The 16,556-nt window shown below is 42.5% G+C and overlaps 1 protein-coding gene across 1 annotated transcript in view; it reads right to left on the bottom strand.

Annotated features, from left to right (window-relative positions):
• Positions 1 to 16,556, bottom strand: part of DUSP16 (dual specificity phosphatase 16) — an 80,308-nt gene that overhangs the window by 31,929 nt on the left and 31,823 nt on the right. Inside the window, 2 exon segments of the mRNA XM_043515047.1 lie at positions 11,013 to 11,151; positions 12,400 to 12,993. Of these exon segments, the coding sequence (XP_043370982.1) occupies positions 11,013 to 11,151; positions 12,400 to 12,630 (370 nt within the window). The 5' untranslated portion in view covers positions 12,631 to 12,993.

The raw sequence follows: 16,556 nt of genomic DNA, 5'->3' as shown, positions 1-16,556 counted from the left end.
CAAGAAGTCCCTGGCAGTCAATTATAACTCAAGATCCAGAGGTCATAACTCTTGGTCTCCAGCTACCTCAAACTCCCCCTTTTCACCACAAGCACCAGCTACTCATCTTCAGTTTTAAGTCCATAAATGGGTTAGCCCTACCCTAACTCCTCTCTTACCTGGTCATAAGTGGTCAATCTCTGTTCCTGCTCAGCCAATGATGCCAGCCTTCATTGCCCAGCAGTCCAATTTCACTGTTGCCCCTTCGGCATGGAAGGAAGTTCCTGTAAAGTTCCACAAGACCACTATGCTATCCTCTTTCAAATCTTTCTGAAAAACTCACCTCTGCTGTGATGCCTAGAAAATACTCAACAACGGGTAGGCAGCTGGAGGGCTGTCATCACTGACTGTTACACTAATCAGAGTAGTCTTACTGTTACCTTGCACTCCCACTGTCTCTTGTATCCATCTTTTACAATCTAAGTGTATGACAAACAATTCTTTGGGAGCAGAATTAGTCTTCTCAATGAATGCATGCCTCGCATAATAGGGCCCTGTCCTCAACTCAGACTTCTAGACATAACTACAATAAAAATAAATCACTAACCACTAGATAATCCTTCCTCCTAACATCCCTTTAAAGTTACTTTGAGAAGATTAGTACATACTGCACACTAATTACTTAATGCTCTCAAGTGCTTTAGGGACACAACAACTGAAATTTTCCCATAAGTGTCTAAAGGTGAGTGCCCTTTTTAAGTGAGTTGAGTTGAAAACACATGGACAAAGCATAAGAAAGCAAGAGTTGTGCATGTGTGTGTGGGGGCAGATGTGTGTTTTAATACCTTATCTCCTCACAAACCAAAATATTCCTTATTTTTGAGACGGTCAGGAAATTCAACTTGAAATATGAAAAGTTAGTAAAAAGAACAGACAGTTCCACTCATCATTTAATTTATTCCTCACACTTCTGTCAAAGAGCAGCAACATCACAAGCTCTGAAGGGAGCCCAATGCAGTTCTCCTCTGCCAAAAATCTGGTAAAGGAGCTGTAGGGTTGCTACCTTTCTAATTGCTGGTAACAGGACCCCCCCACACACACCCCGTCACTCGCTGGATCTTAAGGCGACTGCCTACAGGTAGGAGGCAGCCCCAGCTGAGCAGGGCCTGGTGCAGGTTAATGACCCAGCCCCACTCCGTGGTAACCGGACTTGTGGTTTGGGAGCCATTTAGGGTTACGAGGTCCCCTTTTTGACTGGACTTTCTGGTCAAAAACTGGGCACCTGGCAACCCTAAATGGCATCTGGACAGAGAAGCCAAAAACCAGACTGTCTGGGTAAAACCCGGAGGGGTGACAACCCTAGAAGCCCAGGAGGAGAGGAAGAGAGAAGAAATTTTATTTGGGGGAGGGTCAGAGAAAACTGACCTTTATAATGAGGCTCCCCAGTTGTGAGATGTTAAAACATCAATGGAGTTCAAGCCGTTTCTTTCTCAACTAACAGAGACTAAGTTAATTTCAGATACCACAGTTTAGAGCAGCAGTTCTCAAACTGTGGGTCAGGACCCCAAAGTGGTTTGCAACCCTGTTTTAATGGGGTCGCCAGGTCTAGCATTAGACTTGCTGGGCCCAGGGCTGAAGTCTGAGTCCCACTGCCTGGGGCTGAAGCCAAAGCCCGAGCCCCACTGCCCCAGGCTTAGGTTACAGGCCCCCCACCTGAGGCTGAAGCCCTTGACTTCAGCTTTGGCCCCCCCTGCTTGGGTGGCAGGACTTGGGAGGGTTCAGGCTTCAGTCCCCCATCCTGGGGTTGGTTGTGTAGGAATTTTTGTTGTCAGAAAGGGGTGGCAGCACAATGAAGTTCGAGAACCCTTGGTTTAGAGCAGGGGTGGGCAAACTACAGCCCGTGGGCCACATCTGGCCCGCGGGACTCTCTGGCCCGGCCCCTGAACTCCCGGCCAGGGTGGCTAGCCCCCAGCCCCTCCTCCGCTGTCCTCCCTCCCATGCAGCTACGCCACCACGCGGGCAATGCGGCTTATGCCCACCCATCTCCCAGGCTTTCAAATAAGCCTATCCTACCACTCTGAGCAGCATGGCAAGAGTAAGGGGGTGGGGAAGTTGGATAAGGGGCATGAGGTCCCAGGGGGCAGTCAGGAGAGAGGGAGCAGGAGGAGTTGGATAGGGGGTGAGATCCCAGGAGGGACAGGAAGAGGGGGGAGGCAGGGGAGGTTGGATAGGCATGGGAGTCCCAGGGGGCAGGGGTGTGGATAGGGGTCCGGGCAGTGACGGGACAGGGAGCGGGGGGGTTGGATAGGGTGTGGCATTCCGGGGGGGGCAGTTAGGGGCGGGAGGTCCCGGGAGGGGGCGGTCACAGGACAAGGAGCCGGGGAGGGGGTTGGATGGTTAGGAGGTTCTGAGGGGGGCAGTCAGGGGGCGGGAAGTGGGGGGGGGCAGATAGGGGTCAGGGGCTAGGCTATTTGGGGATGCACAGCCTTCCCTAGCTGGCACTCCATACTGTTTCGCAACCCCGATGTGACCCTCGGGCCAAAAAGTTTGCCCATGCCTGGTTTAGCGGTTTGACTGAGGGTATTGGAAATCCACGCAGAGCACCTATTAAATGAAGGCCAAAGAAACAGCACATCCTTTAAAAAAAAAAAAATTCTCTTGTGAAATATTTAGCACAATCTCCCAGCAGTCTGACAAACACAAACACATACTGCTGGAAAACCAAAAGCCAGATATATGGTTACATGGCAAGATTCACAGAAGAATTCCTTCCTTAGCTACTCAATTGAAACCAGAGATCAATCAGTAACAGTGACTGTTTGAAAGGATGGAAGGCTTGTTGGAGGAGCCCAGAAACAATGCATACTGGAGATACCCAAGAAAAGCAGTTACAAAGATTGTATCACCCTTTTTAGTGTCATTCAAACAGTCTGATTTTCCACAACCTCCCTGCCCTTCCCAACTTGGATTCTTGTTAGAGATTATCAGAGTTAAAAGGTGAGGCAGAACTTCTCTGAAGTTTTCTTCACTGTACTCTGTCAACATGGACAGGAGGGAAAAGAAAAACTACTCATCTTTCTGCCAGTATCTCAGCATTGCCACGCTTGACTTAGATAATATGCATAGCCATTCCCAATCTCTGTGTTATATATACACATTTAACTGATTTTAGGTCAGGAGGTATGGGAAGTGAGAGACAGCAGAGTCTAAATCCCAGGTGACCGACCAAAAACCAAGCAGCAAGCATACACTAAAGAAGCAGCAAGAGATCATTTAACAGATAAAAGGTTTCCCACTTAACCAAAAAACTTCCGGGTTGGCATTCTTTTTTTCCTCCTCAACTAGGGCCACTTCCATTTGTAAATTGTATAAAGTGGGACTCTAATACCTCTTCAAACAAAAAGTCCATTAAAAAATTAAAGCTATGTATCAACATTTCTGATTGTTTAAAAAGAAAAGAGTGTTTTTGCCTGATAACCTAGTCTAACTTATGCAAACTTATCTATTTTTATCTACCTCATTTCTATTTTCACTTGTGGATTGTTTCAGCACAATTGCTAAGACTATGTAAAAGACTAGCCTAGAACCGAAGACGATAAGAGCAAACTAGAATTGAAGAAATTGCTGTCCTCCAAACAAGAGTTTAACTAAGACTGAGGGGGTGTGGGGGTTGTAGAGATGCCTTATGTACCATTCAATAACAAAATGAAGCAGTATTAATATAAAAACTCATAAGTATACAAATACCTAAAGCTTAGTGAAGCGGTACTTTGCTTCATGTAAGATTAGATATTCTTCAATTGTGGCTTATGAGTAGCACCTTCAAAATTGTGTTCCCATTCCATATTTCCCCCCATACATATTAAAATGCTTTAACACCACAGCAGTTTTTTCCCTGTTCGTACCAAAGAAAATAAAGTTGTCAGCTTTCTGACTTGAACTTCTATGCATCTGCAATGTTTCCACCTTGTTTAAATGAACTGCAGATCTACTCAGATCATTACAATTCATGCATTCCAGCTCAGCTAAACAGGGATGCCTGCCATTTTCCATTACATAAGCTCACGCAGCAGAGCTCAGTTAGGAACACTGCCATTTCAGCAGACAGCATTAATTTTTCCTTGCACTCTCCTGTTCTATCCCTTCACACAGATTTTGCTGAGTTCTTAGAGCAGATTTAAAAACAAATCCATTATATTACAGCAGTGAGTAAAAGGTTCCTAATCAGATCATGGCCCCATTGTCTGGGATGCTTTACAGCGCTGATCCTAGGGGCCTAGACCAGCACGACCTATTTCTCTATAGGGGTAACAGAGCATGCCTAGGAACTGTGTGCCGGAGAGGCCAAAAGAGACAGACCAAGGGAAGCTTAAGAGCACACAGGTCTTTACCAAGGCTGTGCCAAAAGTAAAGATGTCCTCAGGAAAATATTTTCAAATAGCAGTCAGGCACCTATCATATGTGTCTTTGAAAATTTTCCTCTAATTCTGTAACTCTTCACTCACATGAGTGGCCCCATTCACTTCAAAGATAGGTTACAATAACAGGCTGCATCTATACTGAGCTTTTTCTTAAAATTTCCTACTCTTGCACTACTGCAGATGCAGCTCCACCAGCGATAGAAATGGTGGGAGCTCTAGTGTGGACAGAGTACAGTAGAACTTCAGAGTTACGAACAACAGACCCATCAACCACACCCCTTATTTAGAACTGGAAGTACTGGCAGCCGCAGAGACCAAAAAAAATGCAAAGAGTACAGCGCTGTGTTTAAATGTAAACTACTAAAAAATAAAAAGTTTTTTAAAAAAGATTTGACATGGTAAGAAAACTGTTTGTTTTTCATTTAAATTCAGATGGTTAAAAGCAGCATTTTTCTTCTGCACAGTAAAGTTTCAAAGCTGTATTAAGTCAATGTTCAGCTGTAAACGTTTGAAAGAACAACCATGACGTTTTGTTCAGAGTTACGAACAACTCCATTCCCAAGGTGTTTGTAGCTCTGAGTATCTACTGTACTGGTGTTTTTACCATCTCATCCAACTCTGCTCAGAACAAGTGTAGATAGTGGTGAAGATGTCAAAGGCCAAGCACATCTTGTTAACACAGTGTTATTGCCACCAATGGAGCTCTATGTGGCAAACGTTGAGAATAATCTGTGAAAACAAGGCCATAGAAAGAAGTTTTTTGGCTCCATTTTTTTTTGTCTTGCATGTCACTAAAATTAGTCTGAATTCTTTCTTTTTCTATTGGGGTGGGGCAGGGCTAGGGAGAAAACGAATAGTTACTATTCACTGACTGTAGCATAGAACACATTTTAAAAGATACTAGTCACAAAAAGCATGTCAGTGAGTTCTCACTTGAGTAAACATCAATAAATTCTCATACCTTGAGAATGAAAGTTACAGATGCTAACAATCCAGTTGCAGGAGTAGACTGAAATCATAAGTGATGATGGTAGAAAGGCTATAGCTAGGATTGCCTGTCACTTCTCATTATAAAACTGTTTTCAGTTTCTTATGACTTCATCAAACTTCAGCCATTCAGGCTCAGCTTTTCCATGCCAGGCATACCTTGGGGGTTGTTTGGGGGAGGGGAGGGGAGGGGAAGCTCTTGCACCTCCAGGCTTCAGAGCAGAGAATTGAAGTTTGAAGGGGCCTGGCCAGAGGAAAAGGATGAGTTTTTTGCTGTCCCCAGGTCAGGGGGGAAGAGGAAAGAGACTGGAGCAGGGGGGAACTGTCCAATTTTGGCCAAGTTTCTGGGGGGAAAAAAGATGGTTAGAGTTTTGCAGCTAAATTCTCCAAAGAGTTTATCTGCACTGGGCATACTCCAGCTCATGTCTGCAGCTAACTGCACAAGTTCCCTCCCAGTGCTTCAGGGACCAAGCAGGACTCTTGCAATTGCTCCACTTAGCTGCTTGAGGCTAGTGTGGTGCTAGGCACCACAATTGAAAGCAGGGAGACCATCTGTCCTGTGCTCCCAAATCTCTCCCAATGGTGTCCATGCAACAAGAAGGAGGAAGCTGCTTGGCTTGAATTCCAGAGGGGTGAGGAGCAGAAGAGTCTATAACAACTAGATCACACTCCTCCTCAGAACCTAAAATTGAACCCATTGTTCCCAGGTGACACGTTCTAGCAAATAGCTGTGAAACCCACTGGCAAAGCGCATCTTCATCCAACTCCAGTAGTCTATCCACATAATAGAAGAAGGCTGTTATCTTCTAAGACTTACACCATTACTCAAGTGGCAGGGGATGGCTCTGGGGAACTACAGATCCTGACCCTGCTGATGATCTGTGTGCGCATAGGTGAAGGATGTGTCCAATAATGCATGGAGCCACACACTGAATAATGAAGATACAAAAATATGTGAATTAATCTTGTGTAGCAAATAAGGCAGAGGTCCTATGGAAAAACAGTATGTGATCATTTAATTAGCTATTGTATCATAATGTGTATATATACAAGGGGGGCCAAATTAGGATTGCACAGGTAACCTTATTTCTGGCATTTCCTAGTTGAGTGCAACCTTAACATTCTTCTAATGTAGCGTTCTGGAGCTAGTGTACACACTATCTTATGCAAGTTTTCTACATCAGCCATACTCCTGTTATATGTAGTTGTAAGATCCTAGTTATAGTGGTACATGGGTTACTCCTGGGGCATTCTGTGCCAAAGTGTTAAAAATCCTGCACACAGTATTTTAAAATCCTGCAATTTTTTTGTCAAAACAACACTACATAATCACACCAGTTTCAATTATTTTGATAATTTATTTCAAAATACCTGTCAGCAGTATGTCTGTAACAATACACACACACACACAAATTCCCCCAAGAGTAGAGAGTTAAAGAAACCCCTATGACAATCCAGTTCCTGTTTCTCTACCTTCTTCCCTCTCCCCTCAAGCCCAGTCAGGGGCCAGACACCCACAACCCCTTCCCCCCACTCCCGAACCCAGCAGCAGGATCCCCCCAGCCAATACACCCAAACCCCCGCCCCCTCAGAGCTAAGCCACAGGGCCTCCCCAGCCCAGATACCTGCACCCTCTCCCCCCCAAGCCCAGCTGCAAGGCCCCCTCTTGCCCAGATATCCACACCCCCAAACCCACCCACAGGCCAGCCATAGCCCCCCTCCCCCCCGCCCAGACAACTGCTCTCCCTCTCCCACCCGAGCCTAGGGATCCAGAGGGAGTAAAACAGCCTGATGCTCGGTCCCAGGCTTGCACGGAGTTTCCTGCACACCACCTCCTTCCCTCAGGGTGTGCTGGGAATAGGGATAAACAGTGGGTGCCCATTTTTCAATATCATGAGTAGTAAATTTAAAAGCCAAAACAGATCTTTAGAATCCTAAGAATGTTGCCCACAAAATTAAGTGTTTTTACTAGGTCAAATCCAGGGTTTTAGCTAATAGTGTCCCTTAAGGAGCTTTCCATCTGTAATTTCAATTAAAAGTAATCTTCAAGGGGGAGGTGTGCCTTTATATTAAGCTTCAATTAAAAAAAACCCACCAAACAACTCATTGAACCCTCAGTAATGGGGATCAGTGACACTATTCCCAAGAAGTCTATTAACTGCTGTTGAGACTTACTTTTTTTCCTCCCCCAAAACATTTATTTCAGGTCATTGTTGTAAATAAGCTACACAGTGATTAAGAAAAACCTTTAGACTTAAGTTTTTCCCTTTCTGCAAGGTGCATTGACCCCTAAACTCATTATTAGCCATAAAATGTTTTACAACGGTTTGTTATCAACTTGCTGAAAGAATAATTTTATCCAGTCTTCTGCAGAGCAAGGCACCAGCAAACTATTGCCCTTTTTAAAAAAAAAAAACAACAAAAAACTAAATTTTACAAAAAAAAAATTTTTTTGAACAGGCAAAAAAGATTAATTCCATTAGACTCTTACTTAAAATACTCTCAGGCAGGAAATGCAATTTTTCTAAGATTACAATTCCTACTGTGGCCTAATCTATAGCCTTGTCCACCATTTGTGTAAGATTTGCTCCTTTTTTAGTTACTAACCTTCTATTAAAAATAAACAGCATTTTAGACTGGACAAGATATTTTCCTACACAAATACTAAAAACAGAAGAAGTTGGATATAAAAGAAGGAAACTTGGAGATGAAGCAGTGTAGTTTGAGTATACAAATATAGTTATCAATTTTTTTTCCACAGTAGTTTATTTGGCTCATCTTTCCTGAAATAGCACAGTTATTAATCTACTACATATAGTAAATATTTCCACCTCCCAATTATGTTTATACTCCTCAACCACAAAAAAAACAAACAGATTATCCCCACTTTACGTGAGGGTGACTCTACAGCCTCCCCTTCACTAAGAAAACAGGTTTTTAAATACAAGTTAAAGTATATATTGTCCTGTCTACAGTAGGGTAGTCACTCACTAGCTGGTCGGGGCTTAACTTTAGTGGGGAGCCTAGGTTTATGTTGATCAGCTAACACTTTAATAGTTAAAATTAAAACTTGCCTGGTCTGGCCTAACCACGTAACTAGCGTGCCAATAACAAACCTTTATTCCTAGTGTAAACAGGACCTACACAAGTGGGATTTGCCCTGGCCATGGAGAGTTGGGGTGCTTTCCCTCTGCACGGTCACTCACTCTTCTCCTAGATGCCACAGAAGAGTCTGTGTGGCTGCTCCATGGAAATTAGGAGACACATGGAGGTGAAAGCAGAGCAGGAGACTGAACGTGCTCCTCTGCTCAGCACCCAGCTATCCGTCCATTCACTCACACACAGTTAATGCTTTTTCCAAAGCAGCATTGAGTCCTACTGTGCCTCCATCACAGCTGACACGAGCGAGATCACCAGTAGGAAAACGACAATAGATGCAGAGAGTCAATCTCCACAGAACTTAGGTGTCTTTTCCTCACTGATCCCATGACTGATCTCCCCACTCCCATTAGAGGATAATGGTGCCCTGAAAATGCTGGGAGGTGAGCCTCATGGAGTTTTCTCTGGCCACCTCCTTCGGGTTCCTCTGCCGGTGATCTGTCCTTTAGTTATTATGGAGCTGCACGGCATTTCGAGGAGTAAGAATTTGATACGTCTTCCCTCTGGGTGCATTAAGTGTGAATACTTTGTATTGTGGCATGATGCAACAATCCAGTGTACATTATTTAAAAAAAAAAAAAAAAGCACCCTCAACACTGCCAGTTGGACAGGTTAGACACTAGTAACGTTTGATCAGAAAAAGGATTTCATGATGTGGCATGAACTGCTTCTAACAAGTCCATTGTAAACAAAAACAGGTTCAGTTTTAATAAAGCATTAGTCATAAATCTCAGCATTTCTCTCTAAATGTATCCAGTGCCCTGAGGGTAAAACTATTCCTGTTTATTGGGCTGAGGGGGGGGGGTCTCATACACAAGAAGAATTACTTGGCTGTAGAGACAGAAACTAAAGCTCAAAAGCATAACTCTTGATAAGACAGTCAAGAAGTAAAACTAGTCTCAGAACACCCTGACACAGTTAAACAAGTCTGCTCTGTGTCTGTGCGGAGCTCCCACTGAAGTCAAATAACTATAACTTCATTTTGCTTCAAGCACTGGAGACTTTTCACTGCATCATTAGCAACAGGCATTTAGTTGAGTTTCTCTCTGTTGAAATATCTCCCCGAGATCCCTACACCCCACTTTCAAATTGGGCAATTTTCTCAGTTTCTATCAGCAACCAATGCAATTCACCACCACTGTTGGATGAAGTCACTGAAAAACCTCAAATGCAGCCTCCTGCTGCAAGGAAACATTTCTTTAGAATTTCTTCCCTTTCCCCCTTCCCTCTGCATTTCATTTTCTTATAATGATTTTCTCCTTAATTCCTATGCACCTTTCCCTTCCCAATGACTAAAGTAATTTCTTTGAAGGTTTTTGTTGTTGTTCTGCTTTTGGAGGGCAGGTTTCTGAAATTTTCCCTCCCCTGCCAAAGAAGCCCTGCAAAAAAACCTTTCTTTCAGCTCCCTTCTCCTTAGCCTACCAACTCTTTTCCCTCACTTGGCCAGATAAGGATGTGGGAACTAGAGTAGGAGATACAAGCAGCATCTCCAAAAGCTGAGTGTGCTGCATCCTCAGTGTTGCTGACCCCTATTTGGCCCAGAGACCAAACTCAGTCCTAAACTGATGTGTGCATGCCTCCCACTGGTCCACTTACCCTACACTATCAGTCTCCTCCTTCATTGAGCTCCTTTCAATGCGTTATGTGGGCCTCACCCAATACTACCTGTATGGCCCTGCGGATGTCACATGGGCTGCAGCTCTGTGCTGATTGGGCTGCAAGCGGTCTGCAGGCCGCAGGTTGAGAACCACTGCTATATACCAGTTCTCTTTTCTTCCCACCACTGGCTTCACTTTATCCCCCTTCACTCGGTATCATGCGTGTGTCTACTGCATCTTCTTCTGAATAGGAGAACCTGCTGCCCCTCCATTTCAACCTTGTCCCCAAAAAAACACCCCAAACAAAAACTAACCCTGTATTATAGCTTTCTGTTTCTCCGATTCAGACTTGGGGAGAATTGAGAGCAGGGGAAAGGGGAGAGAAAAAATGAAAAAAACCACACAAGACTGAGAATATGGTGTTTGTTTCCCCAGTGTTGACATCTTAGTTCTATGCTCCGGTTCAGCAATGGAGGGACATTCCTCCCCCCCCCAAAGTGTATACAAGGCTTTAAGAGCCAGGAACTGCACTCCTAAAGCTGCTTCTGGGTCAAATATAATCAGCATTTCTAGGTAAAAAGCCTAGGACCCAATTCTCATTTTACAGAGCCAGAATAGTGTAAAGAGCCCTAGTGTAAATAGAAGTCAGGACCTTAAGCTTTATAGAGATGCTCGCATGTGCAGTATATACATCTGCACATGGTACTGTAACTATTTTTTAAACCCTACAGTTACATGTATAAACTTAAGTGACCTGACTACAGCAGGTTAGGTACAACGCTTTTCTTAATACAGGCAAAAAAGCGTGCACTCTTTACATATAAAGAATTACACCCTCCCTCGCTCAAGTGATTTTCTTGCATCCTACCTGAAAGCAGGTGTACAGAGTTGAAATTGTTCTCCAGCTTGCCCAGTAGCACAGTAAGAAAGCAGTCAGAGGAGAGAGCGGCAACATCCTTGGAACTTTGATCATATACCACCACCTCCTGCTTGCAATCAATCTCAATCTGAAAAGCAAATAATTGCAGATAAGGGAAAGGGTAGGAAACCTTACCAAACAGAATTAAGAGACCCTACATGTTTACTGTACAGTGGTTCCAGTATCTGGATTTTACATACAGGTTTAAATAAAACTGACATTTTTACACCTCTTAGTAGAACTGACTGTACTGTATTGCTTCAGGGTTTAGTAAATGGATTATCTGATCAGGGTTGAAGCTTGTTGCAGGAGGTTCATCCACTGGGCAAATTTGAGCCACTTTAAAAAAAAAAAAAAGTTTACCTGAAATTAAGGTGTTTTGCATTCAAATGTAAAGCAACAAACCTTTAGTTTCTTCTCCCAAACTATTTACTTATCTAAAAGACCTTGAACTGCAGAGTATATTTTATTACATCTATAAAACTTGATTAACTTTTTTGAAAATTAGACTTTCCAGATTACACCATGTATAACATGTCAACCTGTGGCAAAAAGTTTATGCAGACATTCACTCTCTCTCTTCTCCCCCTCCCCCCAATCTTTTCTGCCCAACCCAAAATATTTTGGAAACACTGAAAGACCTCTTACATAAAATCCACAAATAGATTCACTTAAAATTACACTTAGAATTCTCTCTCATTGGCCTAACTATGAAATGCTTATCTTTTAAATCCAAACAAAAGATATTTTAGAGTTAGCCAGAATGGGTGGGGTTTTTCTAATTTACACATTTCCTTCCACAACCTACAGTGAAACCCTTTAATAAGCAATCCTTGCTGCCTGAAAAAGAGACCATCCCAAACAATCCTTGAAAGTATTAAATATAGTTCTCTTCCACATGTATAAGAAAACAACTTCCAACAACTGGATTTTTGTGGTGGTCTCTCGAGGGGCTCCTTACCATGGGATTCACTGTATTTTACACACCAAAATGTTTGAAGTTTAATTTGCAAAAACATACACTTGAAATACGAATTAGCTACATACAAGGACCATACTACATGAAAAACCCTTAAGAGGGTTATAGAAAAGTAAACTGATGGAGATTTTGAGTAATCTTAAATTCTTAAACATTACTGTATCGCCTATAAGCATAATTTCACCAGTAGTTTATTTACTGTAGCTTCTGAGAACTAGATAATAAAGTTGTGGAAGACTGCAGTTAATCATTACTCATTTCACTACAATGTAGGTTAATTTTATTTTCAAGTTTTACTTCCACACAGCTTTTTTTTAAAAAAAAAAAAAAAGGGTGGGGGGTGGGAACTCTCCTTACCTTGTATTTTGCTGAATGCTGAATGAGTTCCGTAATCAACACTTTGTCCTGCTGCAGCCTTCGCTTCATAAGCTTGGAGCAGTTGATATTGATAGCATCCAAGATGTGGGATGTATTGTATTCCACAAAGGGACGGCTATCAATCAGTAGCAATTTTTCTGTGCCACTTTCCAGTAAAGCCACCAACTTCTCAGCAACCATGAGTTGAGTCCTGATCATCTCATCAGCCATGACAACAATAAGGCCTCTTTTACCACCTCCCTTTTTAATTTGCAGAGATGATGTAATGGCTATGTACTCAAAGGCTTAGCCACTCCATTGTACTGAAAGTGTATGAGGTCATGCTGGTAGTGACTGGCAAAAGAAAAGTTAAACCCATTTTCAGAAAGAGCCCTCCAAGTGAATGTCTCCTTCTGCTTTCAGTTGATGTGCTGTTACAAAGGGCTTGTTCCACAAAGCAGCCCCTCACATCTGATTCATCAGGAGACTACTATGGAGTAGCCATTTCACAATTCAAACAAAAGATGCTTTTGGGCTGCCACTGCATTACATCATTCTTTACCTATGCTCCCAGCTTTGCACCGGACTGAAGGCCTGGAAGAAAAAGAAAAAGGAGAAAAAAAAAAAAAAAAAAACTAAGCACTTGCAATATACAGTATTTGATGTTATCACAATCTACCCATGCTCTGCAGACTATTACATTTTTAATATACACTTAAAACTTCACATTTTCTTTGCTGTACATTCCAAAGAGCTAGGGGTAATATCTGGAAGAGTGGGCTCTGACTCTTTTCTGACTCTACTCCAACTATCCTGGCTGTACAATTACCTGTTGTGGCAAATACAATCAGTCAGTCTTAACTGAAGACTTTTATTGCCACTGGAACAATCTCTTCATAAGACTGTGCGTTAGAATAGAATTATGCAACACTGTTCTAAGCAGTGGTGTTCCTTCTAGGTGCGTTGTAGCAAATTTAGTGAGAAGGTCTACAGTTTATTAGGGAAATGTAAAAGTTTGATGCTTTGAAAAGGATTTTTTTGTGTGAGTGTGAACGGTCTTTCTTCAAAGGTGAGGGGAAAAATTTGAGTGGAACTTGTCAGGAGCTAAAATGGCAACTCCCCTGGTTGGAGAAGGTGGGTGAAGAGAACACACAAGAGCAACATGCTGCCTTCAGGACCCAAACTTTTTGGTTTAATCATTCAACGTACAGTATCAATGACATAAGTATTGTCTACACTAGAGAAATTCACCATGTTTGTTCAGTCTAACTGGAGCACTTCTGAGAGGTGTGTTACAAACAGTTTACATGCCTGCTAAATATCATTCAGAGGTGACTTCAGCAGAGCTAAATACTGACTTAACCTGAACCAATCCAGTTTAAATAGATTTAGTGCCAGAGTGGTGTACAAACTAGATGAAATGGTTCATCTTGTCCTCCCAATACAGTCGATCAGCTGCTTTTTGAAGTCTCCCAGAGGACACTGCTTCTGGAACCTGTGGGATATGTACTCAGAGGCCACAGCAAGGGACACAGTTTAGGGTTAACAGACAAGGGCAAACCTGCCAGAAATTCAGCATGGCTAGCAGGACCACAAAGGATATGTCTCTATTGCAACTAAAAAACCCACAGCTGGTCCATGCCAGCTGACACAAGCTTGCAAGGCTTGAGCTAAGGGGCTGTTTAAGTGCAGTGTAGATGTTTGGGTCCCAGAGCTCAGGCTGCAGCCTGAGCCTCAACGTCTATACATTTTACAACATTCACATTGTTGTATACATGTAAAAGGAGACTTAAGGAGCTGAAAGGAGACTTAAGGAGCTTCAACTAAAAGAAGGTTGAGGGGAGATATGATTGCTCTCTATAAATATATCAGAGGGATAAATACAGGAGAGGGAGAGGAATTATTTAAGATCAGCACCAATGTGGACACAAGAACAAATGGGTATAAACTGGCCACCAGGAAGTTTAGACTTGAAATTAGATGAAGGTTTCTAACCATCAGAGGAGTGAAGTTTTGGAATAACCTTCCAAGGGAAGCAGTGGGGGCAAAAGATCTATCTGGCTTTAAGATTCTACTCTATAAGTTTATGGAGGAGATGGTATGATGGGATAATGTGATTTTGGTAAGTAATTGGTCTTTAAATATTCAGGGTAAATAGGACTAATCCCCTGAGATGGGATATTAGATGGATGGGATCCGAGTTACCCAGGAAAGAATTTTCTGTAGTATCTGGCTGGTGAATCTTGCCCATATGCTCAGGGTTTAGCTGATCGCCATATTTGGGGTCAGGAAGGAATTTTCCTCCAGGGCAGATTGGAGAGGCCCTGGAGGTTTTTAGCCTTCCTCTGTAGCATGGGGCACGGGTCACTTGAGGGAGGCTTCTCTGCTCCTTGAAGTCTTTAAAGTATGATTTAAGGACTTCAATAGCTCAGACATAGGTGAGGTTTTTCGTAGGAGTGGGTGGGTGAGATTCTGTGGCCTGAGCTGTGCAGGAGGTCAGACTAGATGATCAGAATGGTCCCTTCTGACTCTAGTATCTATGAATCTATACTGCAATTAAACAGCCCCTTAGCTCGAGCCAGCTGGCATGGGCCCTCCGCAGGTATCTAATTGCAGTGTAGACATACTCAAAATGAACAATTTGTGCTTAAATCTGTGCAATATATCCTTCTCAGCTACAAGTGGTTGCATTCTCTAGTTTACAAATGGTTCTGCGGTGTAGTAATGCTGTTTTCTGTTGTGTAGGGAAATGTCATATATAAAACTGAAGTACCTCTTTGATACAAAGCAAAGTACAAATCCAGCAGCTCTTTGTCATCTCAGCTAGTTATAGCCTAGGCTCATAGCATCTGACCTGCAACCCAGGCAATCTTAATTTGCTAGTGGTTGTACCAGACGGATGGTAGGTGAGCAGGGCAATCAAACCATGATGACGGTTAGAGAAAATGGGCAGAGGGACAAGGTTTAAAAAAAATTATTAAAATCCCTATAACGATCAGTCTCTTATGGGGGATACAAATTAAGCATTGGAACATTTCTGCAAACTTCAAAGCACTAATTTTTGCAAAAAAAAAAAAAAAAAAATTCTGAAATTTAATACACAATGCACATGCAAAGATAAGAGGCTTTGAACACAACCCCATCTGCAAAACTAAGTTGTTGGCTTTTAAAAAAAGAAAAATCTTACCTCAGATTTCTTTTAAGTGTTCATCTAAATCTAGCCAGAATATGCCCAGGGTAGAACACACATTTTACAGCCCTAATCCTGAACTACAAACAGTGCAGAGGTAGGGATGGACCTGCAGACTTCCCAGGGCAGAATCAGGGTCTAAAGTAGCACATGCACCTTGGTCTGCAAGCATAATGAACAGGGGTTCCAATTGTGTAAAGTGGTGAGTGCTTTTAAATCCCACTGATTACAGTGGAGTTAAAGGAGCTCAGCACCCTCCAGGAAGCATTTAACACCTTGCGGAGTCAAGTCTGAAGAAAACAACAACATCTTTATTGTGATAAGCTCATGAATTCAAATTAATTCAGAAATGGTTGTATACATGGCTTCTGTTATAGTAACACGTCATTTGTGTTTAGCAGTGGGAAATCCCACAACAGTAGGTGTTCCATTAATTAGACAAAGATTATTCAAAACACGTTTCCCCCCCCCCCACACACACACACATATATCTAATCTCAATTCAGAAAAGTGAACAAGGTTCACTCACAGCAAGAGTTAGTCTTAAAACACACACACCAACCAACCAACCCTAGGATAAATAACTTGTTTCATGTTTTAAAGAGAACAGTGTTGCACAAGAAACATGCCAGACTTGTACATAAGCAGTCACTGGGTTGATAAAATGTTGTTTATCTAATTGCCAAGACCCCACTGCTTCATGGCAAGTTGCCACCATTTCTATTCAGACCTAGTAAAATACATATTTCTTTAAAGGCCAAAATAAGTAGTGGGGAAAATTACTATAGCAGACCTTTAGGAACTAGCAAATCCTATCTATGCAATCTGACCGACAGATGCTTTTCCTACATAGAATGTTCACTGAAGTCCACGCTTATTTTAAAAGTAGGCTGAAGGGGATAAAGCTAAACTAGTAAACAGGCTCTAAACTATCTTGTTACAAAAGAACATAAAGCATGGCTAGAGC

This window comes from Dermochelys coriacea, chromosome 1 (assembly GCF_009764565.3).
Source record: "Dermochelys coriacea isolate rDerCor1 chromosome 1, rDerCor1.pri.v4, whole genome shotgun sequence".
Classification (NCBI taxonomy): domain Eukaryota; kingdom Metazoa; phylum Chordata; order Testudines; family Dermochelyidae; genus Dermochelys; species Dermochelys coriacea.
The sequence above is the reverse complement of the archived record's forward strand: the minus strand, read 5'-3'. Positions and strand labels throughout refer to the sequence as shown.